Source organism: Dryas octopetala, chromosome 3 (assembly GCF_963921425.1).
Source record: "Dryas octopetala chromosome 3, drDryOcto1.1, whole genome shotgun sequence".
NCBI lineage: Eukaryota > Viridiplantae > Streptophyta > Magnoliopsida > Rosales > Rosaceae > Dryas > Dryas octopetala.
Window position 1 is genome coordinate 15,496,617 of NC_141368.1, and position 16,626 is coordinate 15,513,242.

A 16,626-nucleotide genomic window follows, 5' to 3' on the forward strand; every position below is an offset into this window, starting at 1 on the left:
ATTTTTTTTCTTTTTCTCTTAAAAGAATTGAATCTCATAATCTTTTGTGATACTTTTTGGCATGTAAGACTTTGTTAGTGTTAATTGGCTTATCCTGTTGACATAAACATATATACTAGAAACCCTTAATAGTACTTTAAACAATTGTAAAAAAATTATTTTAAAATTAAGGATGCTATGTATGGTATCTCCATCTGACTCATCCAACCTACCACACTTTATTCATAACTAAATAACATAATGTTTGTCATCCATTTACTAATTGATGAAGAGAAGATTTAATTGCGGAATAAACAGTATGCCAACCATTCTGTGAAGGATGCACCATGTCCCAAAAGAAGGATAATTTGGGGTCATTGCATACTGTGTATTTCTTTGCCCCACTCTTGTCCACACTCCCGCATGAGTATTCACTGCTCACCCCCACACAACATGGCTTCAGTGGATTCTGCAACGTCAAATTTCCTGCTAGAAGAAAAAAATGTATTTCTTAAGAACAAGGTACACTTTTTTTGTTTGAGAATTAAGAACAAGGTATTCTTAATACAAGGAACATTTAAGAAATGACCTCCTTTGTTGATCTTTTTGGTACTGATTTCATGTTAATTATGTTCAAAATAATTAAAAAGAAATATAGAATGATGTAATTAAATTTTAGACATAACTGTAAAGGCAAAATTTATTTTGGTCCCTGTAATTCAAGCCAAGTTCTACTTTTGTCTATATAGTTTTAATTATCCTTATTTTGGTTCTGGATTTTACAAATTATTGCAATTTTAGGATATATTAGCATTCTCGTCTATTAATTCGTTAAATCCACTCTTAAATTGCTAACGGATTGCAAAATACATGACAAAAATGCAAGAATTTGACAATCTAATGAATGAAAAAGTATATGACCAAATTAGAACAATTGAAATTATTAGAACGAAAGTGGAACTTGATCCAAACTATAGACGAAAAGTGAAATTTGGCCCAACGAAAATTTGTAGCAATAAAAGGGAATTACCTTGAGGTAGTTTAAGTGCAGACATGAATGCGTTATAGACATCCAAGACTACAAAAGCAGATTTCTTAGTCTCTTGTGCCAATTCTTGCACTTTTTGGCCCAAAATCTGGTTGTGGAAACCTGAGGCCAAGTTGGCCATATCACTGCAATTCTGATACGAGAGAAGAGAAGTTAATCTGGGCAAACATCCCATGGGCTCTATTGCAGTGACCGCTATTTTTGGCACACCCAAATCATGTATGCGCTTCAGATGCACACCAAGCTGGTTAACAATCGTTTTGGTGAATGCTGCCAAGTCCTATCATGTGGACGATGTGGTTAGAAAGAAACTCTCCATACACAGTTCAATATATGAATAATCAATATGTATATATATGGTCATGCCAATAAAAGTAATTGATAATTTGGACTAAACGAATTAATGAGATGAGCAATGGTGGAGAATAACATAAAATAACAATTTTAGTGTGCAACAAGGGTCAATTTGTCTCAATAGTACAACAATTCAATTGACTAATATATAGTCCGGTCTCATACTACACCAAATATGGGATAATACTCTAGTAACAATATTAATGCTAGAACCATCAAATTTGATTACCAAATTCATTCATCAAATGATATCTTAGTACAAATCTATTTTATCTGTTAGAAACAAAAGAAGTTTGCTGTGAGCATAAATCAAAATAAATAAAATACTATCACATTATTTGGTGAACAAAACTTAATAATTAAATTTGGTGAATGTAGTAGTATTCTATCACTTAATGTAGTAGCATTAGCTGTACTTACTACTTCCTATGAAAAGTTGAAAGAACAGCTAATGCTGGAAGCTATCATTATGATATAATAACAAATTTTTACGAACCATAATTATGAAAAAGCTTTACTTGTTTACAAACCATAATTACGAAAGGGTCTCATGATCACTACGGTCTCACTAAATATTGGAGTGTTTTTTTATTTTTAAGAGACAAATTTTGAATATTAGTGAACACTTTATATTTAACGATTGAATTCAACAACATTGTTTCTCATCGTGTTGTTCAAAATTTGTCTTTCATTTGAACAACTTTATTAGACATTGTAGTAGCATATATCGCTAGAACTCGCCAAAATAAGTAAACTAATTAATAATTAAAAATCATCTACTTGGTAGAGTTAGCTTAACCACTCACCTGACTGCCGTTGACTGGCTTAGCAAGATGTGCGGCATAGTCGTTTCCCCCAACCGATACTAAAGCAATGGAGGAGTCAATGTCGTTTTTGGTATACAATTTTTGTTCAAGTAGTTGTTGGAAAAGGCCGATTTGGGTAGTCAAGTTTGGTCCACTGACCAACGTATCAAAAACACCAGTCCCTCCATATGCAAAGTTCATCCCGTTCTCTAGTTTCGATTTCTCCACAGATTTTCTTCCTTCATAAGGTACTGGAGAGCTTATGCCCAAAAAGGAAGCTGCATTGCAATACAAAGAAGAATGGCAAAGAAAATTAAATCTGAGCTCCCATGTCATACATTCAAAGAAAATTAACCGTAGTTCAGGCTGCCCCATTTAAGACTTTTTGCCCACTACTATTGTCCCAATTTTATGTAAGGGTTTTTTGGATTTTAAAAAATTTCACACTCAGAACAAAAAAAAAAAAATCCACCAAACCCCAAATTAAGTTCTTTCCGTGCATGTTTGCAAAATGTTGTTTATCAGTAAACAGATGTCCTAAACACACATTAATGATATTTGACCAAAAATTAAAAAAACACAATGATAGAAAGAGACGTTTTACTGTTTTAGTTCAACTCAACAACATGCACGATTCCACTTTATTCAGAAATAGTCAATAATTACCAACAGTGCTTTTGCTTAATTGTATTTGTCTTCTATAATCCCACGCAGGATCAGAATTTAAATTGATGGGATTATATATATAAGCTGAATTTATGGGAAGAAAATTGTGACGAGGAAATTAAATTAAAGGAATAACAAGAAGATTTATTTGCATTATTAGTACACAGAAGATAATGAGATGAGAGAAAGAAAAGTAACCTAAATAATCAGTGAGCACACGACCATCGGAGAACCGGCCGGCCGGCTTTCCGGGATAAGTGATCCCATACGGCACCTTCAAGAATTCCCACTTATTCCCAGTATCAGCATAGGAGTCCCCGAAAACAAAAAGCTTTACAAAGCCATGATTACGACGGGGATGATGGTGGTGACGGTGGTGCGAGGCTTTCGCCGCATCAACTGCTGCCACAATCAAAAGCAATAAACACTTTTATGTGTCTGAGTAATAATTATTTTGAGGCTATAAATATAAATAAGCATGTATAGAATCAATAAATCTTTCATCAACCTGTAAAAGTGTTGATGCATAAAAGAAAGAGGCAAAAAGAGACGATGGTCGTTTGCTTCTCCATTTGAATGCTGCAGATTGGGATCGAGTGTTGAAGAAAGAAAAATTAGTAAAGGGTAAGAAGTTTAATATTGTAGGTGAAAGACATTGGTGTTTTTTAATATATATAGTCAAAGAAAAAGGAAAGAAGGTCAAAAAGGAAAGGGAAAATTGAAATGTTCATTAGACTCCATAATTCAATGAATTCAAATTGGTTTATCTCTAAATTAATTGACCTTGTCGCCATTTCCATATTTTAAGAAATTTTCAACTCTGTATTTCTGTAAAGATGGAGAACATTTATGGCAATCTACTATTTTGTTTTTTTGGTCAACGGTAGTCAACTATAGTTGCATTCTGGAAGATCTGAGTTAGAAAAAGCAGAGCTTTTATAATTATTACTCAATAACAGACGACACCATAACATGTGGAAAACATCAAAACTGGAAAGGAATAAGTATAACTAACAGACGAAAAGAATTAAAACACCTAAAAATAGAAAAACATATGAAAGATAAGAAAGGTAATTAAGGGAAACTTTGAAATGTTCATTAGGCTCCATAATTCACTGAATTCAAATTTGGTTTGCCTTCTAATTAATTGTGACCATTTCCATTTGGGAAATTTTCCATTCTGTATATATATTAGATGGAAATTAAACATTTATGGTGGTCAACAATTAATTAATCCTCTTTAAGGAGTGCCCAACTGCCCACATCCTGATGAAAAGCAAAGGTCTTAATTAATCCTCTTTTACGTTGTTGATTGCCTAGAATGGATTGTCCCCTTTCACGTCTTCAAAAACTTAGTAGAAGAGGTATAATTTCTTCTTTAATGTGAATGTCACCTGCATTTGAAATGTACTCAGTTACAATGTAAATTATATGTTGATATTTTAGGCGTTGGGTTCTTAATCCTTGAATATTCATACTACTTAAAATACATTGACCTTTTGCAGTATGATATGGAGCTAGTTTTTGTGAAGAACTCACGTGAATTTGTGCACGAGTATATGAAAAAACCAGAATATGTGAAGCTAATGCGAAGGCTTGGTGCATTAGGTAATGGTAACCAAGATCAGAGTAAGTTCTTTTGCTTCAATTATGTGGCCCTTTACCTTCTTTTGCATACAAATAGTTGATTAATTGGGACCCAATTTAATGATGGTAGTAAAAAGACAAAATTCAGTATCAGTTGATTATGTATGGTTTTGTCATTCACTTAATGACATGTGTCGTGATCATGAGTTTTAGTATTGATACATTTTTCATTCTTGCTTTGTAATATTCAGGCACACTATCACAAGATGAATGGGAAGTAGCTTATTTGTATTTGCCATTTTCCTGTCGCGGTTACCATTATTATAGTCCCTCTGTTTCCATTTTTGTGTGTTAAGGAATATATCTGTGTTATTTTCAGCGAGACCAACCTGAACGGACACAAAGTAAATGGTAGAAGAGACAAAGGGAAGATGAACATATCAAAAGAGGACATCATGTACATTAGTAGTCATTAATGGAACACCAAATATGCCTCAGAGATCCATTTTTATAGAAGAAAGGAACAATGGTTTTGCAGAATGGAGAAACCTGCTTACCCAAATGGGAGAAGGAAGAGCTCAATTGCCCACATGCTCAATTGAAGGATGAACTGAGCAATGGCTCTTTTTTTTATTAAAATATACTCTTTGGGCACAATTTTTTAGTTGTACTATGTGAATGTCACGTCAAGTACAACTGTAGTATTGCAGATGGGCTGTCTCATTGTCAGAGTGGAGGCACAAATATATGCGCCTACACGTTTGGCACATAATCCTCAATTCGCCCTCTATTTACAAAGGAAACGCCAATTGCGGAAACAGACAAATTAATTGTGGCTGCATCGTGCCCAATGTCATAAGAGCAGGATTATTTGTGCCCTCTTATATTATGGAGACACAAATAATGCACTGTGTCCTGTGAAGATTTTTCTAGTAGTGCGTTACTCAATTTTCAAAAAAAAATTTCATAAACTCTCTTCCTAATTAATTTACTGTCAAATTTTTTTTTTTTTTTTTTATATTTTAAATGTGCCCACATCACCAACCAACCTCTCTAGAGGGGGGAGGGGGAGGGGGAGGGGGAGGGGGAGGTTGAGGTCGCTATGACCCTTCCTTTTACTATGGCATCACACATCCCCACAACAAGCTCAAGTATTGGCAATTTTGCGCGGGATTGATTTTTCTTTACGAGCTAGGTTTAACTCGATTTGTGTTGTTAGAATTGGATGCAAGATCCGTTGTGTCTAGTTTTAACAAGGTGAGATTAGATTTAATTAGTTTTTGATGGTCGCTTATTGGATGAAGCTAAGGAACTTTGGTGATCTTTTTTGAATTCTTTGTGTAAGTTTGTGTCTCGGTCTTGTAATTACTCATTCATTCACTTGCATGTCATGCTTTACATTGCATGTGCATCTGTCCAAAGTTGGGGGTCTTCAGTCTCATCTTGGTTAGAAGCACAAGTGTTGATGGATTGGCCTTCTTCCACTACAACAAAAGTTACTTTTAATGACATAGATTCCATGGCATTTGGAAAATTGATGTCATAAAATATTATTAAAGATGGCAATTTTAAAATCCGCGTCATTAAATGTGCTATATGACATATTTATAATGACATTTAAATGAGTATGTCATTAAAAAGGATTTCAATGACATTTATTGGTGTGCCATAATAAATATTACATTTTAACGGCATTTTGGGCATGCCATTAAAAGGTTAATACATCCACGACATCCTCTTGCTGTCATAAAAAATAAAAGGATGGCATCCTTGTTTTTATCATAGATTTCAGATTCTATGGCATTTATCGTTCGTCATAGTTGGCATCTCCACAAATTTTTCAGCTCCAAAATTTTTCTGCGCTGAATTTTTCATTTCGCGCCTTTCAGTTCTTAAAGGAAAAAAAAAAACCCATTTGACTAATTTCTACCTAGCCCAAGCCCTCAATCTGGTCAGATCACCAAAACAAACCCAAGCCTCCAGTCTTGTCTCATATCCACCCAAGCCTTCGAGGACGTCCATTCCTCTTGCGTGGTTTGTTGATTTTCTTTTCTTTTCTTCTACTTTTGTTTTCTTCTTTTGATGGCTTTATTTTTTCTTTTTCCCTTTTATCAGCCGTTAAGTGCATGTTTCATATATTTTCAAATACCAAGCTCTTCCTACCATGTTAATATATAATACCATTTACAAGTTACCTGTTTCACAGTCATTTTCTGCATTGCTAATTAATCTGCACTTGTCTATTTCCATGCAATGCAGAATATCCATTGTAACACTTTGTTGTACTGTGACATTAAGTTATCAAATCAATTGCATCTAATCAAGGATATTGAGCTTGAGATAAACCACATGCACATATGGCCCCATTGATTTTTCTCAAGTTAAATCAAGAATCTAGATAAGTTGTTTTTTTTCTGTTTAATCCCAATTTACTGTATGTAACTGGCGCCCCTCAAATCATTTATATATCTAGTAATCCTTATGTTCAATAAGAAGCATGTTTGATATCTACGTAAATTAAAACACTCTTAGTTAGGATTTGCACGATGTTATATTATATGACAGATCCATAGAAACTTCAAGTTGTTCTTATTTTTTTTTTTGGCCAATAAGTTGGTGCTTAAATTATTCTCTTATTTTGTACTTGCTTTAATAATATATGTTGTTTGAAAGCTGTGGTATCATTGAAACATTTATGCTTTTCTGTTTCAGGTTTTATTAATCCCCTTTTCCAAGCAAAGAAGGCACATAGAACACTGGACAGAGGTTTTGTTCTATTGTTTGGCCAGGTTTTTGGGGACCTTTCTCACTACTTTCAAGTGAGTTATTCATTCTTTTAGCTATTTGAATTTTAGTATGTTGCTCCTTCTCTTGCTTTGTTCTTTTTTTTTTTTTTTTTTTGAAGGGGGGAGGGGGGGCAGTTGTCTTTTTTTTGGGTAAATGAATGAATCAATAAACAAAAAGGAGCAGGGGAAACCCTGAACCAAAGAACAAACAAACAAAGCAAGAGCAACCCGAAGGCCCGCTCATAGAAGGACATTAAATGACAACAAAGCTCGAGGACCGGACCTCCCCTTTGAGGTCCGGACCTTCAGCAACCACCAGGTAAGACAACAAAACCAGAGGACCAGACCTCCCCTTTAAGGTCCGGACCTCCAAAATCACTAGGAGAAGACATTAACAGTTGAGGACCGAACCTCCCTTATAAGGTCTGGACCTCCAGAGCAACCAGAACCCCCACCAAGCCGAATTCAACCCAGAAGACCGGACCACCTCTTGTGTGAGGTCTGGACCTCCAGTAACTTCCTCTCTCTCTATCTAAACCAAGCAGGGGGGCAGTTGTCATTTTCTGATTTCGGAGGGATAATCTCTCTCTCCCTCTCTCTTTTTTCATTTGGTTCTCTATAGTGAGCTGCTAATTGCATGTATAGTTTATCTCTATGTTTTCATATGGTTGTTTGGACTGCTCTTGTAAGCCGATATATTTTTTTTTGATACTGGGATTTTTTTTGGGTCAATTTTTTTATACTGGGATTAGATTTATGACCTGTACCTAGTGATAAACTTCTATTTATTTGGTTTATGTAATTTTCTAATATTTGTTGTACCTAGTGATAATCTTCTCCTATTTATTGGATTTCTGCTGCGTTCCAGATGTCAGGCTAGCTAGTACGTCTTGAATCTTCATGCTGTGATCTCTGCTGGGTCTCAATAGTAGGGCTACTACATCTTCTGCATCTTGGGCTAATTTTCTAAATGAAGTGTGTTTGTTTTTATTGTTTAATTTTTTATGTGCAATTGATTCTCTTTGATTATGTAGTGAACCAATAAATTCATCTTTTCCATTTTGATCTCGCTTTTTTTTTTTTTCTCTCTCTCTCTCTCTCAAAATATGTAACAGAGCATCTAAGCCAAGTCTTGAATCTGGTGATTTTCTTACCATCTTTTCTATGGTTGTCACAAGTATGTGTTTATATATTTAGCTAAAAATTGAGCTTTATCTGTGCTAGCTGCAAGTTCTTTTTGAGTTTCTTGTAATGGCCGGCTTGCTTAATCCTTGCAATGCCATTTTATTTAGGATAAAGGATATATAACTCGTTACTAATTAAGGATTGATGGATAAGAGCTGGACAACTTTAGACAGGTTTCTCCAAATCTCTAAAACAATAGAATGTTATAGGATTTATGCAAGAAACAATATTAATATTATTTTTTTTCTGTTGTAGACGTAGTGATGAGTACCAAGAAGCAGTGCTCAATTTTATTAAAAATGCTAAAAAGTATGCAAGGAATCCTGATATGGTTGTCTGTCCATGCAATCTTTGCAAAAACTTGAGTTCTCAAAATGATGACAATTTAAATACCCACTTGCTCCAATATGGTATGGACCCTCTGTACAAGGTTTGGATTCTCCATGGAGAAAAACCAAATACCTCTGTACAAATTGAAGATTGTGAGATGCCTCCACGAATTGAAGACTATGAAATGCCAGAGGTACATAAGATGTACAATGATGCGTACATTCCTTGTGATGGGGCTACAAGTTCTACACATAAGAGTTTAGATGATGGCTTCGTAAAGAGACTGGAAGAGGCTGAATCTCCTTTATTTCCAGGGTGTACAAAGTACACAAAGCTATCAGCCACCTTAATTTTATACAAGCTTAAAGCTACACATGGTCTTACTAATAAGGGGTTTGACGACTTTCTTGAGGCATTTAAGGATATGCTACCAGATGAAAATGTTCTACCCAATTCTTTGTATGCAGTAAGAAAGTCACTCAAAGAGTTTGATTTAGGATATGAGAAAATTGATGCATGTGTCAAAGATTGTTGCTTATTTAGAAAAGAGAATGAGCACATGGAGACATGTCCTAAATGTGGTTCACCACGATGGAAAGTAAACCAGCGTACTAAGAAGATTAAGAAGGGTGTGCCTATGAAAGTTTTGCGTTACTTTCCTATTATACCAAGAATTCGAAGAATGTTCCTTTCATCTGAAAAGGCAGAGCAACTGACCTGGCACTCCACTCACCATAGTCAAGATGGAATGATGCGTCATCCGGTTGACTCATTCACATGGAGTATGATTGATCAAAAATGGCCCAATTTTGCATCTGATCCAAGAAATCTCAGGCTTGGGCTTGCGTCTGATGGTTTTAATCCCTTTGGTAATCAAAACAGTACATATAGTTGTTGGCCCGTGGTGCTAGTCATATACAATCTCCCACCTCATGTATGCATGTCATATCAAAATTTGATGTTGACTTTAATTATTCCAGGTCCGAAACAGCCAGGAAATGACATAGATATATATTTAGAACCACTTGTAGATGACTTAAAGGAGCTTTGGAACAATGGAGTGGAGGTGTTTGATGCATTCACAAAATCCATGTTCAACTTAAAATCTATTTTGTTGTGGACAATAAATGATTTTCCAGCTTATGGAAATCTAGCTGGATGTACTACAAAGGGGGAATATGCATGTCCAATATGTGGTCCCAACACATGCTCACAATGGTCATCTCTTGCCAAAAAGACAATATATATGGGTCATAGAAGATTTCTTCGACCAAGTCACCCATGGCGCAATAAATCAGGTTGGTTTGATGGAACCAAGGAAACAAGGAGGCCACCGAAACCGTTGATTGGGAATGAAATTGTACATGCTTTATGTGGCTTCACAAATGAGTGGGGAAAGAGCAAAAAGAAAAGGAAGCGTGCTGAAAAGGGAGATTCGTCTAAAATCTGGAAAAAGAAGTCAATATTTTTTGACTTACCATATTGGGAAGTGAGTATTTCTTTCTAGTATATAACGTCTCTTTTGACTTGTTTACTTTAAATTTGAGTATAAACTCAGTTTATATTTTTTGATTGTGCACAGGTGTTACCTTTACGTCATAATCTGGATGTGATGCATGTTGAAAAAAATGTATGTGAGAGTGTTATAGGTACAATTTTTAATGTTAAAGGAAAATCTAAGGATCATGGCAAAAAAAGAAAAAGAAAATCAAAGGATGGACTTGAGTCTCTTAGGGATTTACAGCTAATGGATCTTATGCGAGATTTGCCTCCAGAAGAACAAAGGAATCAGCTGCAGCTTCCATCAGCACGTTATACATTATCAAAGATTGAGAAGCAAACATTTTGTAAGAGGCTATTTAATTTGAAGTTACCTGATGGGTATAGCTCAAATATTGGAAATTGTATCAAGGTAGAAGAATGCAAGATAAATGGTCTTAAGTCCCATGATCATCATGTTTTGATGCAGCAATTGTTAGCAGTTGCTATGAAAGGGCTTTTACCTGATGGGCCAAGAAAGGCAATCTTTCGTCTATGTTCATTCTTTAATGAGTTATGTCAAAGAGTGATTGATAAGAATAGATTGGAAGTATTAGAAGGTGATATTGTGGATACTCTATGCATGTTGGAAAGGTACTTCCCTCCCTCTTTTTTTGACATCATGGTTCACTTGCCAATTCATCTAGGACGAGAAGCTAGATTATGTGGACCGGTGCATTATCGGTGGATGTATCCCTTTGAACGGTAATCTTAAGTACCTTTACGAGATTTTAAAATTAAGCGCAATTTAATTTGAAATTTCATAATTTTGATCATGCACAATGTTTCTATTATAGATTTATGAAGGTGCTTAAAAGGCATGTTAGGAATTGTGCACGACCAGAAGGATGTATAGCAGAATGTTATTTAATTGAGGAATGTGTGAGATTTTGTGGTGGATACATGCAGCAAGTGGCATCAATAGGTACTAAATACAGCCGGAATGAAGAAATTGTTGATGAGACAATTATAGGGGGGAGCCCACTTTTCACTGAGCGGTTAATTGAATTGTCAGATGAAATGAAAAACATTATTCATCTCTATGTGTTACTTAACAGTGCAGAAGTTGATCTATATATCAAGTGAGTACATATATACCCTTACATTTGGTTGTAACCATTGATATAATTTGACAAAAAACTGATAGTCATGTATATATTAGGGTACATAAGGATGAGTTAAAGAGTCTAGATCAGTTTGGCCAAAAAAAAAAAAAAAAAGAGTCTAGATCAGCGTTTATTACGCGATGAAAGTTTACTAGAGAAGAGGCATTTAGAGACATTCATTCAATGGTTAAAAACCAAGGTTAGGAAGACAATTCTTAATTTTAGTGTGCTGCAACTTACATTATGAATTAATGCACATATGTAAATTTATTTATTATTAATGAACAGGTTGCATCTGAAGCGACTACAACCAGCACCGAGACTACTCTTGAGTTGCTTGCAAAAGGGCCTAGACGATTTGCAATGTCCCACGCTGGTTATCTTATAAATGGAATACGCTTTCATAATATAGAAGCTCATAAATCTACGCAAAATTATGGTGTCTATGTTGAAGCAGAGACCCTATGCAGATCTAGTGTCAAGGACACATCACAAGTTGTTGCAAATGTTCATTATTATGGGGTTATAAGAGACATTTTGTTGTTGGATTTTAACAGCTTTCGATTGCCTATTTTTCAATGTGACTGGGCCAATATTGTTAACGGTGTCAAAAAAGAAGATGGCCGGGTTTACACTAGTTAACCTTCATGACGGTTTAAGTAAATTTGAAAGAGATCCATTCATTCTAGCATCACAGGCAAAGCAAGTATTTTACTCCAGAGAGAGTGAAACATCAAGTTGGTATATAGTACTAAAGGCACCACCACGCGACTTTCATGAGTTGGATACATATGATGAGAGTGTTTATACATCATATTTGCCACAAGATGTATCTACACTTGACATAGATCATAGGGACTGAAATTTGTATTGCTTTTGCTTTGCATGTACGACCTTTAATTGTGAATTATGAGAATGGGTGGTGTTTTGCTTCATTATTCATGTTCTACCTGATACTTTTTTTTTAATTTATTATTTCATTGAGGTAACAAGAAGTCTCTATTTGTGTTTAGACTGATTATGAATTGTTGAATATCACATTTATTTTTTTCAATCTATATTCACATAAGTTTTTTCTTGACTTGCAGACGTACAGACTTTTCAATGGCTGTGGTGAATCAAGGGAAAAAACAAGGTACTAAGCGTGGCTTGAAGGAAGCAAATAACTCTTTGAGAATATCTGATGAGTGTTCAGAATCTGCTCCTCAAGAAGACAGTAATCGTCCCTCGATGCCCAAAGAAAAAAAGAATACTAGGGGTAAAACAAAGTTGCAAGTAATGGCAACTGGACAAAAGCATCGCAAAGAAGTTGTGTGGAACCATCGTGGCCAACCTGTAGGAGAAGTCTCAAAAAGATTCAGTTCAACACTTGGGCTGATAGCACGAGAGGTGGTGCCAATAAATGTACAAAGTTGGGACAAGGTGGAAAAAACCACTAAAACAACTGCTTGGGGTCTTTTGATGGTAATCTATACATCTTTTCTATTATGTTAAAGTTATACTTATTTTTTTCTTAAAAATAAAAGATTATGATGGTTCTCTATTAAATTCACTTTGCAGCAAAAATACATAGTGGATGTTTGCCACTGTCCACTAATCTTACGCATGATGGGGAAGTTATGGAGAAATTGGAAATCTGAGTTATCTGTGCAAATAAGACGAATTGTGAATCTAAGTCAGATGTCACACGTCATATTGCCTTGTTAAAGCCCGATGATGTCCAGCAGAATGAGTGGGATCAATTTGTGAAAGAGCGAATGTCAGATAAGTGGAAAGTAAGTCATATGAATGATTTTGAGAATATAACTACAAATTTAAGATTACATATGGATTTGACAATATATATATATATATATCTATTCTTGCAGGAAAAAGTGAGAAAATGAGAAAAGTACGGGCACATTTAACTCTACCACACACACTGAGTCGAAAAGGTTATGCACGACTGGAGGATGAATTTGTAAGTAGGACTTGTGTGCTGCCCTTGTAAAAATCATTTTGCAGCATGTTTGAAATATCTCTATAATGATTCTGCAACATGTTTCCATTGTTTTTATTTGTCTTCTATGCAGATAAAGGAGAACCCTGATAAACCACCTTTGACTAGACCTGAATTATGGATTAAAGGGCATGAGCCAAAAAAAGCCAAAATGACTGATGCTGTTGCTACTACTATTGTATGTAATATATGTATATCTGATTTCAAATGGATATTGATATTTTGATGCATACTCTATTTTTTATTATGACACATGATCTTGATGGTTTTTATATAGAGAGATATCAAAGAGAAAATGTCAGAAATTTCAGCCACTGTTGATCAGAATAGCATTCCTATAAAAGAAGATGCATTGACTATGGTTCTTGGTAAGGAACGCTCTGGTCATGTTAGAGCTCTTGGATTTGGGGTGACACCATCAAAGGTGGATGCTCAAATACTTAACAGTTCATGGAAGCAGCAACTGACCAATGAATTGAACGAATTGAAAGATCGTCAAAAAATACTTGAAGATTTTATCCTGCAATTTAGGCTAACCACAGTAAGTTGGGATATTAGCTAATGCTTTCTCAATTATATTGTCTATATAAATGATACATTTTATGTGTTCAATTGTTTATATAGAATCAAAACAAATCTGGTGATGGAATCGGACCATCTTCTACTGGAACTCCATTGGTAAAATATTAATCAACTATCTAAAATTATATCCACATTTTTCTCAATTATATTGTTTATATAGATGATACATTTTATGTCTGCAATTGCTTTTATAGAATCAAAACAAATCTGGTGATGGAATCAGACCATCTTCTACTGGAACTCCTTTGGTAAAATATTAATCAACTATCTAAAATTATATCCACCTATATATGTATGCTCTTGCATTATTATTATTTTTTTAGTGGTGGGGCTATTGCATTAATGTTAGTTTATTGGTTTCTTGTCAGTCCCCAAAAGGCACTAACCAAGACCAATCCAACATCAACCTTACCAATGCCAAGTGCAATTTGTTAAATTGGGATGCAACAGGTCAAGTAGTGGCAAGGGCAGAAATTGCCTCTACAGATCCCAGTTCACTTGTGCATCATGTTTTAGTTGGGCCTGATTGTTACAAAGTTTGGGTTAAAGAAATTTTAGTCCCTCAAGTACCATTGTTCAGGTGTTCACGTGAATTTTTTGTTCTTGAAGATGCTTTTGGAAGCACAGTTGCTTGGCCACACAAGTATATTAACTTCGACTGAAAAAAGATTAAGGTAAAATCTATAAAACCTTTATTATTGGAATATATCTATTAGTCCTTATTTATATTTAAACTCAATTTTTTAAAGCCCCGGCCCTTTTTTTTTCCAGCATTGGAAGTTGATAGCTTTAGATATTTGTGTTCTCATTAAAAATTGAGATCGCCACTAGAGGTCCGGTCCTCAAAGGAGAGGTCCGGACCTCAAGCCTAGTTTCCAACCCCAACCTTACTGGAGGTCCGGTCCTCAAATGAGAGGTCCAGACCTCAAGCCTAGTTTCCAACCCCAACCTTACTGGAGGTCCAGTCCTCAAGGGTGAGGACCGGACCTCAAACCTAAATTTCAAAACTAGGTCTTAGTCCAACCAATTTGAGATTAATGCTCAATAAATTGAGGAGTCTCTTGTAGTCATAGGGAGAGTTGTGCTAATTAGATGGCATGGTCCATGCATGTTACTGGCTTTGGTAAATGCACTGATTAAGAATCTGAAATAGAGGGATATGCTTAATTGTAGAAGTGGAATCAAAGCAAAATATATAGCAACCATGTGATGAGAGTAACCTAGCTTGATTAATATATAACCATATGTGTGACTGAGCAACTTGCATATATATATATATGTAGGAGCATATTAGCACGTACTGTAGTCTTTGTACCAGATTGAGCAGAGTCCAAGTTCGATTTTGCTACAATTTTTGAATTGACTCGGGTCTCTTCTGGATCTACACGTGGAGATACAGACAAAGTGTTAATGATAGGTAGGGACTCGGGGATGCATCATGATCCATGCATGGAGAGCTTGGAGGGTAGGTTGGCCCAAGGAAGACTTTCTTCATATAAACCGTAGACGGCCCAAAGACTTAAAACAATTATTGGTTATTTTCTGGAAGGAGGAAACCAATATTATGATATATATATATGCATCTACTCCCAAGGCATCTTTGTACTTTGTTATTTATGAAGATATATTCTAGAATAGCAGTTGGCCAGAATGTGTAAAATATAACATTAATGTAACTTATGAAACTTAATATATATGTACTCTTTTTTATTGCAGGTAAAAAAAGGCATGAAAGTATTGTGATGACATTTTTGAGTAACAAGTATCAAGCTCTTCAAATAGCACATGATGCATCACTTTCTGCACATTTTGGGCTTAGCTATCTATCACTTTATTTTAAGTACCTCATCATGTATTAACTTTCCTTTGGACTAAAAAGAAGTATTAGGATTTATTAGATTGAATGACATTTTATGTATAAGTACTTTGGTTATTTAATTTCATGAATATCTTTTGAACTTAGTTTTTTTGTTTATGATGAATGAATATATGGTTTTTTTCTTGGTTTAATTTTACATTGAAAAGAAATATATGTAAAACTTGTATTAATATTAAAAAAAAATTAAAATATTAATCAATGACGCTTATTTTAATGTCTTAAAAGATGTTTATATGACATTCTCTATCTGTTGTCAAATATTAATGGCGCAAAAAAAATGTCATAAAAAACCTTTTAATGACATTAAAGAATAATAGATATTAACGGCATTTTTCTCATGTCATCTAAAACTTTTAGATGGCATTTACCAAATGCCATTTAATATTCAAAAGATTTCAGGGCGTTCATTCTGTGTCATCAAATAAATATTCAATGACAACTAACGGACGTCATCTTAATGCCTTAAAAGATGTTTATATGACATTCATTATCTGTCGTCAAATATTTTTAATGGCGCAAAAGAAATGTCATAAAAAACCTTTCGATGACATTTACCATATGTCATTAAAGAATAATAGATATTAACGGCGTTTTTCTCATGTCATCTAAAACTTTTAGACGACATTTACCAAATGCCATTTAATATTCATAAGTTTTCAAGGCGTCCACTCTGTGTCATCGAATAAATATTCAATGACAACTAACGGACATCATCTTAAAGGAAACGATGACATGTCTTTGGTGTCATGAAAACAGGCTTTAGACGGCGTGAACTAGATG

The 16,626-nt window shown here is 34.8% G+C and overlaps 3 protein-coding genes across 4 annotated transcripts; 2 read left to right on the plus strand and 1 right to left on the minus strand.

Moving 5' to 3' along the window:
• Nucleotides 1-247: 247 nt before the first annotated feature.
• LOC147291304 (GDSL esterase/lipase At5g03610-like) lies at nucleotides 248-3,425 on the minus strand. The gene is made up of 5 exons (XM_086235915.1): nucleotides 3,362-3,425; nucleotides 3,052-3,252; nucleotides 2,188-2,465; nucleotides 1,010-1,307; nucleotides 248-465 (listed from the first exon to the last, which is right to left on the minus strand). Exons 1-5 carry the CDS (start codon nucleotides 3,423-3,425, stop codon nucleotides 248-250), a joined length of 1,059 nt encoding a protein of 352 aa, XP_086092041.1.
• A 749-nt stretch (nucleotides 3,426-4,174) lies between these two features.
• LOC147291305 (uncharacterized) lies at nucleotides 4,175-12,351 on the plus strand. Its single transcript, XM_086235916.1, has 9 exons — nucleotides 4,175-4,217; nucleotides 4,300-4,482; nucleotides 4,692-4,717; nucleotides 6,397-6,474; nucleotides 7,153-7,259; nucleotides 8,667-10,230; nucleotides 10,324-10,985; nucleotides 11,078-11,362; nucleotides 11,675-12,351. Exons 1-9 carry the CDS (start codon nucleotides 4,175-4,177, stop codon nucleotides 11,772-11,774), a joined length of 3,048 nt encoding a protein of 1,015 aa, XP_086092042.1. The 3' UTR covers nucleotides 11,775-12,351.
• Nucleotides 12,352-13,258: 907 nt separating this feature from the next.
• Nucleotides 13,259-15,812, plus strand: LOC147291306 (uncharacterized). 2 transcript variants are annotated; one of them, XM_086237914.1, is made up of 7 exons: nucleotides 13,259-13,346; nucleotides 13,459-13,563; nucleotides 13,663-13,926; nucleotides 14,010-14,063; nucleotides 14,162-14,215; nucleotides 14,336-14,641; nucleotides 15,684-15,812. In XM_086237914.1, the coding sequence occupies exons 1-6, from the start codon at nucleotides 13,269-13,271 to the stop codon at nucleotides 14,627-14,629; spliced, it is 849 nt and encodes a 282-aa protein (XP_086094040.1). In that variant the 5' UTR covers nucleotides 13,259-13,268; the 3' UTR covers nucleotides 14,630-14,641; nucleotides 15,684-15,812. The 2 variants fall into 2 exon arrangements, with proteins under 2 accessions (XP_086094040.1, XP_086094041.1); XM_086237915.1 differs by lacking the exons at nucleotides 14,010-14,063; nucleotides 14,162-14,215.
• The last annotated feature ends 814 nt before the right edge of the window (nucleotides 15,813-16,626 follow it).